The 14,993-nt window shown below is 35.7% G+C and overlaps 1 protein-coding gene across 2 annotated transcripts in view; it reads left to right on the top strand.

The window, feature by feature from the left end:
* Nucleotides 1-14,993, top strand: part of LOC111503012 (uncharacterized) — an 86,647-nt gene that overhangs the window by 58,540 nt on the left and 13,114 nt on the right. Inside the window, exons 1-2 of one of the 2 annotated variants that reach the window (XM_023157209.2) lie at nucleotides 2,574-2,941; nucleotides 6,757-6,854. In XM_023157209.2, coding sequence (XP_023012977.2) covers nucleotides 6,789-6,854 — 66 coding nt within the window. In that variant the 5' untranslated portion in view covers nucleotides 2,574-2,941; nucleotides 6,757-6,788. Of the gene's footprint in view, nucleotides 1-2,573; nucleotides 2,942-6,756; nucleotides 6,855-14,993 lie in introns of those variants that run through there. The other variant, XM_023157208.2, reaches the window with a different exon arrangement.

Genomic DNA, 14,993 nt, shown 5'->3' with positions numbered 1-14,993 from the left:
AACTGTCCCTATGGACATGTCGAAGGATTTGTGATGAAACTTGGCATTTAGGGCCCAAACAAATCCATTGGATTTACGTGATGATTGTCAATCAATGATCACTTATGGTGCAATTGCCTGGTGGCTGAAGGATCTACAGAAAACGGCCCAGGCGAAGCTCTCCGGCTGTCTTTGGCATCGCTTTAGGCTTTGCCAAACAAAGATTGAACACCTGTATGGCAAGAAGATTTATGGACTTCTGGCAGAATCTTCCAGGATTGGCTCACTCCAAAGCGTTTATGCACCCTTCGGAGCTTAACAGTTGTTGGGATGAACTACGATGTCTAACAGGCCTTCTTACAGGCTCTTGAATTATCATATGCAGAGACTCGGACTGTCGGAAGACAGTGTGTATCGCCTCTGTTTGGAAAATGAAGAAACAGCAAAGCACATACTTTGTGCCTGCCCCGCTGGGGATCGAATCAGATTTTTAGAGTTCGGCAGAGCCGTACTCTTACCATGTGACCTGAAAGACCACTCGCCATACAAACCAATCGGCTTCGTTAAGAAGCTGGGTTAATTTGGTCGAGTGTGAATAGGTATGAGCCACAATAAACCCTTGCGGGTTGGACCTAACCTAATCCTAACCTCATATAATTGAGCATATCACCCACATTTTAAACACTTGTCTCATTGAGGGTGTTTTTCCGGCAACTTGGGGTAGAGCGCTAGTTTAAGTACTGCCAAAAAATCTAACCCTGTTGAATATAAAGATCTTCGTCCAATCACTCCTACCTACTTTGTCAAAAATATTAGAGCGTGCGATGAAGAAGCAGTTAACACAACATGTTGTTGGATTTCAGTAGGGCGTTTAATACCCTTAATCACACACTTTTACTTGGCATTCTGAGATACATAGGGCTTTTGGGTACAGCTATTCGCTTATCAGAACACTATCTGAGAAATAGATTCCAGAGAGTGTTTATTGACAACATAGAGTCTAACTATCTTCCCCTCATATCTGGAGTACCACAAGGCCCAATTCAGAAAACGCTCGACTAACAACCGTATGTCGACGAAACGCAAGATCTGCCAAAGACATCACCACTGTCTGTGAGAGTGTGCATGAGAATCCGAGGCAGTTGATTTCGCATTGTTCACAAGAATTCGGCCTTTCGCAGACCATAACTTGGCCAGATTTGCTTCGCGACTTGGGCCTGCACCTGTACGAAATTCAACTAACCCAGGAACCCAGCGGTGAGCCTTATTTCTGCATGAATGGGTGCGTGAACAAACAAAATTGTCGAATTTGGAGCGATGACCAGGCCATCACTGTCAACGGCGAGCACTATAGATCGATAATTACCAACTTTTTTTTGTCTGAATTGGATAACCTGGACACCAATGATATGTGGTTTCAACAGAACGGCGCTACTTGCCATACAGGTCATACCACATTGGATATTCTGCACAAGCGATTTGAGGGCATGGTCATCTCACGTGGAGGTGATGTGAACTAGCCACCGAGATAGTGCGATTTGACACTGTTAGACATTTTCTGGTGGGGTTTTCTCAAGTCGCAGGTGTATGCGAATACGCCATAAACCACACCTGAAAGCCAACATAGCCCATGCCTTCGGTCAAATTTAGCCTGATTTATGCGTCAGAGTAATGGAAAATTGGACGTTTCTGATGCGCTCCACCCAGAAGTATGCGTCAAAGTACAGCTGTCCATCGTATAGAGATTATAATAATAATAATATAATAATATATTTATTTCTAATAGGCATTCTAATATACAAAAACATTTTAAAATTGGATAGACAAAGTCACACAGTCCAACTTCATAACACTAAAATATGTATGCTTGGAATTATCCATATATGTTATTATAATATCAATGTTAATGTGGATGTTGTATCTTCAAATGACTAGTAAGTCCTTTTTTGAATGTCATAATTAGATTCACTTTGTTTTATCTCAAGCGGGAGGTTATTGTAGTCCAATAGTCCTTTATGGAATAGGGAGTTCATGGATCGTGTAAAGTTCAAACGTGGTACATATAAATTAGAATTCCCCCTAGTGGGGTAATTATGAATTTGGTGATGGAAAACAATAAATTGGTCAAAATATTGTCCGGTAATGTACCCTCAAATATGAGGGTACATTACCGGACAATATTTTGAAGATGAATACCTTAGTAAGATAAAACAAACGGTCTTTCACAGAAAGCCATTCCAGAACTTCCAACATTGTTATAGTTGGCGTATATCTATTACATCAAACTTAAATACACATCGAACTACACTTTTTAGAAAATCCTTCCTACAGCAATTAAAATCTAATACCAGGTGTCATAAAGGGACATTCATAGCCATAATTTTTTTCTAGTAGACGTCGATAAACGTTATTGTTATTAAATAAATTCACACATCCTCGTGCTTTTATTGTGCTTTTTCGGTATGCAGTGATCACTAAGTTTCAATATATTTTACCCTCATCCCTAACACTACGCTCGTGCTAACCAGATGGACCACGACCCAAAACAAGAAATAAAAGAATCCATGAAAGAGGTTGGGTTAGTCAACCTCGGAATGCTCGACGTTCAACACGGCCCACCTACTATACGGCACGGTGGAAGAATTTCAAAAAATCTTTTGCACACGAACTACCGAGTTATTTACGAAATAAGGAAACTTATTTTCATCCGAGTATCTGGAGTTGAACAATCGAGTTACGCCCGAATTTGTTTTTAGTATCGAAAAATGTGCGTGGAATTCGTTTGGTTGCCTGTTACAGTGTGACAGTGATTTGTGTAGCCTTGTGAAGGTATTTTGATTTACTACAGTGGGTGATTCAGTGTATTCCGAGACCTGGGCTCGTGGGATCAATTATCCAATTGAAACTTTTGAAGAAATTACCTGCTAATTTACTGGGAAGACGAGAACGAGTAGAAAATAAGGTATTCTGAGAATGTAAATATTTTTATAGGAAAATCTATTGAAGTGAAACATATAAACACTCCAGAAAAAAAGGAGATGTGGCTTATTTTAGGAATAGTTTGTTATGATTGTTAAATATCGGGTTGTTAAAATTAGCCATTTTTTATGGAAAATATACTGTGGGGCTATGAATAGGCCGCGGCAAATGTGTCAAATTCATTTTGTTTTTACTTTACATGATTGAGTAAGGTGATATTCTGTAATTCTGCTGACATTTTGAATAATTATGGACATACATACTAGTCTGAAAACTTTAAATTAATTACACATTTTTACGGAACCTTTCAGTGCAAAATCTTGGATACAAGAAGCTTTCAGAAAAACTATTTAGGGAAATGTGAAGGTCATATGCAGATGTTTCATTTGGATTGAAAGCAAAATGGTTATGCATCTAAAACAAATAGTTCCTTTTTCGAAAATTGATTATATATACAGTGTCATCCCCAAAGTATGCACCATACGGGAAACGTATTTATTAAGGGTTTTTCGACAAAAAGTTATTCTTGATAAAAGTTTGTACATCTCCTAAAACTGAACACACGTAAATATACGAGGAGCCTTCAAATATTTGATTTTGAGACGAGAGTAAAGTACGGGAAATGTTATTTAGAAAAGTTGTTCAGCATTAAAAAATACATCTAGATTTGAAGTCATAGCCATCTAAGTAGAGTTAAATTTTTTTACCCATTTTTAAAAAATGGGGACTACGAAAAAAAAATTGCTGAAACCATAAATAGACAGCATCCTGTATACGAAGGTTTATTTTAAAAGCCTGCAATATTACAAATTACACAACTATGGTGTTAACCACGGCCAATTGTTTTTAAGAGTAAAATAATAAAGTGTTTGGTGCAAAGTTATTTTTACAAAGATAATTACTTGTTACAGTATTGTAACAAGAACTCGATATTCAATAATATCAAATCACAAAACATCAATTTGAAATAGGTATTTTGGAACAAACTCATTGATTTTCTGGAGATTATTTTGGAGAATTATTTTGGTCAGAATATCATTCCTCGAACCAGGCTGAAGCGGACAACATCAGGTTTGTCATCGCCCCATCTGCCTGTGAACGAGGTAACCAACCAACCAAACCAAAATCGAGAATCAGTTTCGCGAGCTTGGTCATGTGGGACAGATAAAAAAAGCAGCTACCAATGTAATCAGTTATGAACTCAAATTAGATGTGATGCTTGTATTGATGCGGGATGGTAGGAAACCATATCATTGGCCGCTTTTTCATTGAGGGTGACCCAAATGGCGATAATTATTTGGCACTACTTCAAAATGATATCCTTCCAAGTTTAGCAAATACCTCAATTTTTCCCAATTGGTGGATAAGGAGGCGACGATTGATTGAAAATGGCCATCGCGATCACCTGATCTTTCATCATTAGATTTCTTTTTATGGGGATATGTAAAGAGCAACTAAACCTTTAGATTTGAATGACTCAAAAGAACGAATAACTCTTGCGATTAGGTTGGTCACGCCTGATATGTTAAATATTGTTAGAAGACAGTTTTATTTGAGATTAGGATGTTGCCAAGACGTTCGCGGAGAACATTTTGAACATCTACTTCGTTAACATCCATATTTTTTGTCGTATTCTACATTTAATTACGTTTTGTATTACATTTTAGTTTATGATTGTATTTTATCGAATTTCGGTAACCACTTCAGTTGGCTTTTACACACTGTATGTGAAAACACATAACATTAGAAGAGACAAAACTTTTGATACAACATAATATTATGAATAAAAAAATATAGTTTTTCAGTACCTATACGGAAAGGTAAGTTTCATACAAGTTTGTGAGAAATGCTGATATTATGGAACTAACTGTACATTATTTCACTTACATAAATTGAAGAATTAAATGAAATGAAAATCAAACAATAAAACGAATTACACTATTCATAGCATCCCATCGGATTCAATTGTTATATGGGGCTATTGTATAATATTCAGAACAATGATGTAAAACAGAAAGGAATACTGTTTGGCAAAACCATCTGAAAACTAATATTCATTTCATACTGTAAAACCCACGGAGTCAACTCAGAAATACAAAACACAAAGAACTAGCATGGTCGCTCTACCTGGATTTTTATCGTATTTCAAATCTACAAGTCAAATTGAAATTTAACATTCAAACGAGCTACCCACCTGCTCTACCTTCAACTCGAAACTATTTTCTGTTCTTCACGTATAGCCAGGTAAGATGAATAAGATAATTTGTGCGTATACGTTATACTAGGGAGCAGGGTTGGCAAAAATCAAGGTTTTTCCGAAAAAAAAACATTTTTTTTTTGTTTAAACTAGGTTTATTTGGTTTAAACCAGGTTTATTTGATACAAAGTATTATTAGTCTAAATAGTATTATTAACACAACTTTTATTTTTATTTACATGCACAAAAATTTACAAAAAAACCTCTTCAAACGTAATAATATTCAAAATAACTAAGTTCGAAAACACAAAAATAGAAATTATTTATCTTCATTTGCGGCAGATGTATTAAAATGATAACAAAATGAAGAGAAATTTAAATATTACTAGTGCAAAATTACAGTTCTTTTGATTATTAGAATGCTTTGAAATATAATAATTTGAAAATTTAAATATCAAATTTTCATTTGTAGTTTATTGAGCTGCAGTTTCATTATTAGAATAATAATATCAACAACATAAAGAGAAAAGCCCAATAAAAAACAGGTTTTTTCTTAAACCAGTTGGTTTTAACCTTGATTCAAACCATGATTTCAAGCATGTTGGTTTAAATTTTTGCCCATGTTTAATAAACACCCCGTATAGGATTAGACTGCTAACTGGAAAAAATTCTCAATCATTCTTTCCTAATATTGATATTCGCAACGGATGTGTACTACAAATTAATTTGTATATATGATAGAATTGTTGGGGTACTGAAGTGGGCAACATAATTTTCCAATCTCTCAGCTAATGCTCATTTTTTCATTGATAAATCGGGGAATTTTATCTAAAAATTAGTTAGAGTTTATATCAACGGCATCAGTATGAGATTGAATTAGGTAACACGTGCCGTTTATCAATAAACTAGCGTACCGCCCGGCTCCGCATGGATGAAATGCTGATACTAAATACACATAAAAACGCGTGCGATCGCTGCTAATCATAAAGTGCATTTTACTGTTATAACATGCTGTAAAGGGCCATATTGATGCATATTGAATGCAAAATGTATTGCTTAAAATCGCTTCGTAAATAAGTCAAGAATAAAAAATGGTTATTGTGGGTTATCCCTGAGAGATAGACATATACCATCGCGGCTTTTTTGTAGACCTTTTTAAGATGTACAATGCTCTAGTACACTTTTTGATCTATCTCGTAAGGTTCAGCCAGCGTTTGCAATATAAGCGCAAAAAATTGTTCATTTACGGCATCACATTAGAAACCTCTGAAATCATCAGTGTTTTTCTACTATATTATGCATGTTATAAACATATACACCTTCCTCTTGAATCACTCTATCTATTAAAAAAACTGAATCAAAATCCCTTGCGTAGTTTTGAAGATCTATGCATACATAGGGACAGACAGACAGCGAAAATCGACTTTGTTTTATACTTTGTAGTGATATTTTACCTGATTTTAACCTGTGATGTTTGTCATCGTCAAATATCAAATGAGGGCATATAGGCATTCATAATACCAAAACTTGAAATAGTTCCCTATTCAGCTAAGTGAATTTCCGTATTAACTGATGTAAATATAAACCTTTTTTCGTTTCAGGCCCCCAGAAATGGTGAGACCGCGACATCCTGATGTCTCGACGAGCACCTCCATCACAAAGACGCATTCCCCCATCTATTGACAACAACCCTTATCAGGTGAATTCAATTTGTGATCTTAAATGCATATTATGGTGTGACTCGTTACTTGATGAAAATTAATAACATTCTTCAATATATTGAGACAATATATTAGGTTGTTTCAGAAGTTTTGTCCGTTATAATGTCATGTGTTTTTGTAGTTCCATATCTCAAAGAATTTTTATTCTACTGTATTCCCCGAGCTTTCGTCTGGCAACTTACTTTTTGCAGACGACTTGAAGATCTGTTCATCTATCACAAGTTTAGAGAACTGCTCTTATCTCCAGTTTCAATTAGACCTGTGTCAAATCAATAAATTGGCAATGAATGTTGAAAAGTGCAAAGTTTGCTCCTTTACACGTAAAGCCAATATTATTGAGTATTTTTATACTTTTGAGGATGAAATACTCCTTCGCGAAGAAACTATCAAAGATCTAGGGGTGACGTTCGACAGCAGGTTGATATTTGTTGGCCACACCAATAATAGCATCGTAGCATCGGCTAGAAAAATGCTTGGCTTTGTTCTGCGCAACTGTACATCATTTACCAATATTTCCGCCACAGCCTTAACCATACTTTATACATCTCTTGATCGTTCCAAGTTAGAGTATGCTACTTTTTTGGTATCCTCTCTATAATGTACATGAGGAAACCTTGGAAACTGTGCAAAGGCGTTTTCTGAAGTTTCTTGCATTTAAAACTGATGGCCCTGCTAGAGGAACTAATCACTCCACAGTACTTCAAAGATTCAAAGCTTCATCAAGTATTATGTTATACAAAATTTTGCATTGTCAATTGATGTACCCTGGTTAGTAGAACAAATTAACTTCAACGTATCTCAAGCTACTACGTGTAGACAGATCACTTTATATAGCCCTTTCACTAGATCCAACCTTGGAAGAGTGTCTCCCATAAATTTGATGTGTGAAAATTATTTACAAATAATAAATAATTAATATGTCATCTTTAGTTCTTAATTCCATCATATATGTGAATTTATTTCTTAATTTGTCTAATCCTCAATATGCCAATCTTTTGTTATATATTTAGTTCAAGTAGCCTTTATTTATACTGCATTATTATATTATATATTGACCTGTAAATGGATTCATCTGTTAGGCCAGGGGGTCTCCAAACTACGGCCCGCGGGCCAAATCCGGCCCGCCAGTATCATCAATCCGGCCCGCGACAGCTAATCATTTACTGTCATCAATCTGGCCCGCGACAGCCAATGATTACCTAATTGTTGTTACTATTGCTGTTATAAGTTGAAGAAGAAAACACAGACTGATAATTACTCGGTTTTATTTACTTGCAAGGTGAAACTTAACGACAGAAATGATGACAAAGAAAACTTAACTTAAGTATCTAAGTTTAAGCATATTAATAACTAACAAATAATTGAAATGGATCACAGTAAAACAAAAACACTAATGAGATTTATGTAATTGTGATTTTCCGCCGAGAATACTTTGTAGTTGTGGATCAATTTTACTTGTACCAATTATCAAAAGAGATTTAAGATGCTCATCGGTTAACTGAGATCTGTAAACATTCTTTGTGTACTTCATCTTGGAAAACGTTTTCTCATACAAGTAAGTAGTACCAAAAACAGAAAACAACCCACTAGCAAATTTATGCAAATTATCAAATTGTTCCAGTGGAAGACTCTTATAAAATTCCAACAAAGATGAATTTTGATATTTGTTCTTAAGCATATCACTGCACCGTAAATCAATAATTTCCATTTGGACTTCCGGAACCAGGGTTTCAATGTCAGAATGAAAAGGATTTTGAAAAAGCTTAATTTCATTCGCAATGACATCAAAATCTAAAAAACGAGTATCAAAATTTGTCTTCAAAGCACTCAAACTTTCGGTTGCAAAATTGACGGGAAATTCAGTCTCTGTAGTGTGGCTGAATATTTCACATGTTTCAAAATGTGTGAAACATTTTTTACGTAATTGCGATTGAAATAGTATTATTTTCTGCCTGAAGGATTTGATATTGGTGTATAAATCAGGGAGAAACTGATTTTCTCCTTGCAATCTCAAATTCGGTTCGTTCATATGATTTGTCAAATCGACATAGAAGGCTAACTTCCACATCCATTCACTATTTTCTAAATCGGCAAAAGGGCGCTGCTTCTCATTTAAAAAAATTTCGGTCTCTGCTCGAAGTTCAAAAAAGCGCTTAAGGACTTTTCCGCAACTAAGCCAGCGTACGGCAGTATGATATGGTAAATCATTTTCTCCAATCTGTTGAATAAACTCGCGGAATTGTCGGTGATTCAGCCCAGTGGATCTGATGAATTCAACAACTGATATGACTGGTTTTAGAACTTCAGACATATCCAAACATTTTCCGCACAAGGACTATTGATGAATGATACAATGTAAGACTAATGGTTTTGAACCACCATCATTTTCTACAGCCTTTGACACAAGTGCAACCACTCCTTTATTTTTACCATACATATTTTTGACTCCATCAGTTGTTATAGATTTCAAATTTCTCCACCGAAGGTTGTTTTTATTAATGGCATTTTCAACTCCCTTAAAAATATCTGCATCAGTTGTCGTGCCGTGAAAACTATCAATATCAAGAAGTTCTTCATACACTGCATAGCTTTTATCTACTCCGCGAATAAAAATCAACACCTGAGCAGTATCTGACACATCCGTTGACTTATCCAATGCTAGAGAAAACCACTCATGGTGTCCATTTTTGTCTGACAGTTGAGATGATATATTTTCTGCGATGTCTTGCACCCTCCGAGCCACGGTGTTTGCTGACAAACTGACACTTTTAAATAAATTTACCTTTTCGGGGCATATTTCTTCGGCTACTTCAATCAAGCATTATTTTATCATTTCTCCATCGGTGAATGGTTTGCCAAGTTTTCCGATTTCAAGAGCCACACGAAAGCTGGCGCGAGTTGCAGTCAAATCAAAATACTTTTATTGACGGGTGTTACTTTATTTCACATTAGACAGTTTCGCTTCCTTCGCCTTTTCTACGCAGAATAACTCGCAGTTGCGCCGCTAGCCTTTTTATATGCAATTATTACTGCCATCTCCAGGTGATCGGAATACTCTAGCTAGAACCAGAACTTTCTCAAACCAACGCGGTAATTCCAAATATTCAATTACGCCTAATGCCACCTAGCGGGTAGCTGAGAAAGATAGTACATAGTACGACTACTCGCCACTAGATGTCGTGTGTCACAATACACAATAATAATTGAAATGCAAAAAAAGCGTAAGTTTGCTTAGGTCACGCACTTTGCCACTATACTAGTCTAGAAATATAGTTAAGGGCAGAAATTGGCCCTTGGAACAAACTGAAAAAATCATTATGGCCCGAAGGCTTCAAAGTTTGGAGACCCCTGTGTTAGGCAATAAATTTTGTTTTTCTTTTGTCTTTCTTCTTCATTGTTAATTTTTTCCAAATTTAAATTTTTTGCAAACCAGATAATTATCAAAAAGAGGTACAATGCAGTAAAAAAATAGTTTTCTAGATCCGCTGCATTTATTTCAATTTCTCTCGTTGAAGATCGTTGAATACCTACCTCTTAAGGAATCAGTTTTTTCTGACTCTGTCTCGTGATTGATATCTACCTCATTGACATATTGAGAAATTCTCCGTACTAAATATTTGAAAGAGGCATCAAAATCCTTTGTTCTCCAAAAAATTTCATTCAGTACCTGTATTCAATGAAATGAAATCAGAAACCATTGAAAACGACCCATTGTCAACTTTATATAGAAACGAATAAAACGCTTCCTAGAGTACCTGACACGTACACTTCCGTTTGGGTAATACAGGGTGACTCTCCGAGACCTGGTCGATAGATATTACGAAAAGAAGGAAAATTATGAAAATCTGGTAGTACGAAAATGACGTTGAGTAAAATTCAGCTGTAATAGTTTCATGTTGCGAACACTTCCCTGCAGGTGGCCGTCGATGGGTATTTCTCGAATACTTTTACCTGGTGTTCCCCAGGGATCCAACCCTCTTTTTATTGAATATCAACGACTTATTGAAAAAAATGAAGAATCCAATATGTTGCTTTGCTGACAACACACTTCTCTCGTCATTCCATTTGGATTCCAGGATATCGGCTGCGGATGCACATCTTCCCCGGCAGCAGAAGGTTGCACATCTTAATATAATATGAAACCTTTTGACTCATGCCGAGAAGTATTCAAACAAAAGGGTATATTGACATTTCCCTGCATATACATTTTAAATATATTACTGTATATACATACTAATATATTACTGTATATACATATTAATAAAGATATTAGATATACTAATAAAGTTTAGTATATACATACTAAACAAGAAACAAAGATAACCTTCGCATCGAAAAATTCAACCACACATATTATACAAAATCACCACAACATAATGGACTTACACTATATAATTATATATCAATTAATGTAAATGAATTATCGCACCCTCTTTTCAAGGAAAACATTTAAAAAATGCTGACAATGAATACTTTCTACAGCCTTGAAGAATTTTTAAACTATTGCAAAAATACCTAATTTATGTTAATACTTGTATGTAAGTATGCCCCTGTATGAATATTGTACTTTCAAAATAATTTATTGAATTTCTAATTTTTTAAAAATTGATTTGCATAACATTAAAAATGTGCTACTAAGTGTAATATGACTTGCCATATCCAAGCACGGCTTGGCTACAAATGGTTAATGAAGAATCTGAATCTGAATGAGGATCTAGAGGTGAAAGTAACCAAGTTCAATTCAATGCCACAAAAACCCGGGCATTGGTTTTCTCCAAAAAGATAAATGTTGTCGAACCGCATATAGTAATATCAGTACAGATAATTCCGCTTTCTGCTTCGATAAGTATGTTGAGGGTTAAAATGGATACCAATTTGGTACAATCATGGCGCTGGAATTGCAAAGGCTGTTTCTCAAAAGCTTGCAACACTGCTCCGAACTAGAAAACTGCACACACCTCCGCAACTTTTGATGCTTTATGAAGCTCAGATCAGACCTTCTTTGAAGTATTGTTTTCATGTATGGAGCTTCTCCCCCAAGCATATCTTGAAGCTGCTGGATTCTATCCAGAAAAGAGCCATCCGCCTGATTGGAGATGCGAACATCACGTGATAGTTCATGAAGCTCAGATTAGCCTTCTTTGGAGTATTGTTCTCATGCATGGAGCTCCACCCCTAAGCATACCCTGAAGGTGCTGGATTTCATCCAGAAAATTGCCATCCGTCTGATTGCAACTTTGGTAGTCTGGAACATGAAAGAAAGGTTGGGGATTTGTCACCCTTTTATAGATACTTTCATGAGAAGTGTTCAAGTGACTTGGCACATTCAATTCCACCAAGAGTAGTACATATCAGAAATACGCGACGGACTGTGACTGTTCATTGTTTTGAGGTTCAACTCAGTACACCTCGAACTTCACTTACGATGCACTGTTTGGAACCTTTGGTGTAGTAATGAATATTAGTGGATTTTTCCCAACAGCAAATCTGTATTTTCAACACCTGGATACGTGTTTCGATCATCAAGTGATCATCTTCAAAAGGAAGATTAAACTGGAAACTTCGCGAAGCTAATGCTATTTATGCTATACAGATATACTATCAGGTAAACCATACAGATATACCACACCTAAATTAATTTTACAATTTGCCTTATCTATTATTTTACAATATGTCCTTATGTAATGTTCAAATGTTTTATCTATATATAAAACAATTTTCAGCTATATAAAAAATTAATTTTACAATATGGCCTTTCTAAATTTATTTACAATGTGTCCTTATGTAGTAATCAGTAAATCCAATAACATTATTTTAACAAGCTATATAGTATGCTATTTGGTATTGGTCCGTCATCGTTATTCATAATATTATTACGTTTACTTATTTCTACACTCTCATATGCATCTAGTTGTCTGTTGTTGTTAACTTGTCTAACTATTCTTCATGAACTGAATTCTATGGAATGGTTTTGTTGCAAAATATGATGGGCAACTGCTGATTTTTCAGGTCTTCCATATTTTAAGTGTGCTATGTGTTCCTTATATCTTACATTAATAGATCTTTTTGTCTGTCCATAATATTTTGCATCGCATAATATTTTCGAAAATTCCAGACTTTTCCGAAATCTCGACTTTGTCTTTTGGACTTCCCAAAAGGCTCTGTAGTGTATGATTTGTTTCAAAAACAACCTTCTTACCTAGTTCATTGAAAATCTTTCCGAAGTTATTCGTATATTGGTGGTATGGAACTGAGATGTATTTATCTTGGTTTTTGTCCTTTCTGAAAGTCGAGATTTCGTTCATTCTTAACCTAAACTTCTTCTTCCTTTTCATGTCAGCTACAATACCCCTCGAGAAATCGTTAGTGGCTGCTATTTCCTGTATTGTACGTTTTTCTTTTGTGAATCTATCATGTGTTAGAGGGAAAGTCAAAAGACGATGCACGTTGGTGCCGTCCACAGTGATATGAACTGTCAGGAATATACCTGTACGTGCTTGTTTCTTTTCTAAATATATCGTATTCTAACCCTCCATATTGGCTCCTCATTACCAAAACCTCAAGAAATGGTAGTTGTCCCTTATTTTTTAACTCATGCGTGATTTTATTGATGGACATCTATTATTTAAAAAGGAAACAAAGTCCTTAATATTCGATTTTTTGGTATCGAATATCGTGAAAATATCATCCACATAGGTACCTTAGCCAAATCCTAGGAAAATACTGTTTAAAAACTCTTTCATTTGGAGAACTCCGTTTATGTGGAATAAACTTCCTGATAACATTTTTCCAAATGGATATAATCCCTAGCGATACTAATCAAATCCATTTAGTGATTTTCCTGTAAGGCTTGTGTTTTGTACTTCCGGTTATATCCAAAGAAAGTTCAGACTTTGTTATTTTATATGAATCATTACTACTACTTTTCATTAGAGATTTATGATCTACATGATATTTTAAATTTACTTCATATCACTCATTTCTTGCCTATCTTTCATAATTTCCGAAATATTTAACATTCAATATAGCAATAAGTTCTGGAATGTACAATAACTATTCAGACCTGTCAAAAAACAGCACGATTTTGACCTATACTGTTGTCATGCGTATTTTTTTTGGCACAGGTAAATTTTTGACGAGAATCTGTGATGCTTTGCTGTTCACTATTGATACAATCAAAATCTCTAGTCGAGCAAAGTAAAGAAATCGAATTTAATAACTTTCAGTTCACCGAATGAAGGATTTGATGTGCCAATAATCATGAAAGTTTCAAATTCTAGAATATCTAGAAATATGCGTTTTAGTTAAATCTAGCATTATATCATAAACAGCGGTTTACGAGTAGTGCGTAGGGTATCTGGAAATCTTCTCTATACACGTACCAAAACACTTTTTCGTCACTACTATAGTATTTGTGCAGTAGCGGTTTGAAACGAACGTGTTTTTTTCTCTTGCCGAAAACCATGTGTGACGAAAAACAGGAGCAGCGTATCAATCTCAAATGTCTCGTTAGAGGCCTATGGGGACAATTCTCTATATCGTGCGCATGTTTTGAGTGGTGTAAGCGCTTCAGTGAGGGCCGAGAGAGCAAGGATGTACAAATCAAAATTCAAAGCAATGTTGATCGTTTTTTTCGACATTAACGATATCGTGATGACTGAATGGGTTCCAGAGGGTCAGACTGTCAACCAGACTTACTATTTGTCAGTTTTGGCAATACTGCGAGAACGAGTTCGCAAGAAACGGCCCGAGTTGTGGAAGAACAACTCGTGGATTTTGCACCTGTCCATAAAGCGCTATCTGTGAAGCGGTATTTGACGGATAAACGCACTCTGGTGCTCGAACACGCGCCGTACTCGCCAGACTTGGCACCGTGCGACTTTTTTTGTTTCCGAAGATAAAATCTGCTTCAAAAGGGACCCGAATTGAATCGATAGAAGCGGCAAAGCAAAAAACGGCACAGTTCCTAAAGCCCTCACCAAAGAAAACTTCCAACACTGCATCAATCAATGGAAAAAAACCTATGGAAAGATGTGTGGCGAGGGGAGGGGAGTATATTGAAGGGGAGCATTCGAATGTAGAATAATTTTTATAATAAAATCCTTTTTCGTAACCAG

Source organism: Leptinotarsa decemlineata, unplaced genomic scaffold (assembly GCF_025532065.1).
Source record: "Leptinotarsa decemlineata unplaced genomic scaffold, Ldec_3_MD MMD2_tig00004307_RagTag_RagTag, whole genome shotgun sequence".
NCBI classification, from domain to species: Eukaryota; Metazoa; Arthropoda; class Insecta; order Coleoptera; family Chrysomelidae; genus Leptinotarsa; species Leptinotarsa decemlineata.
This window is presented reverse-complemented; position numbering and strand designations above follow the sequence as displayed.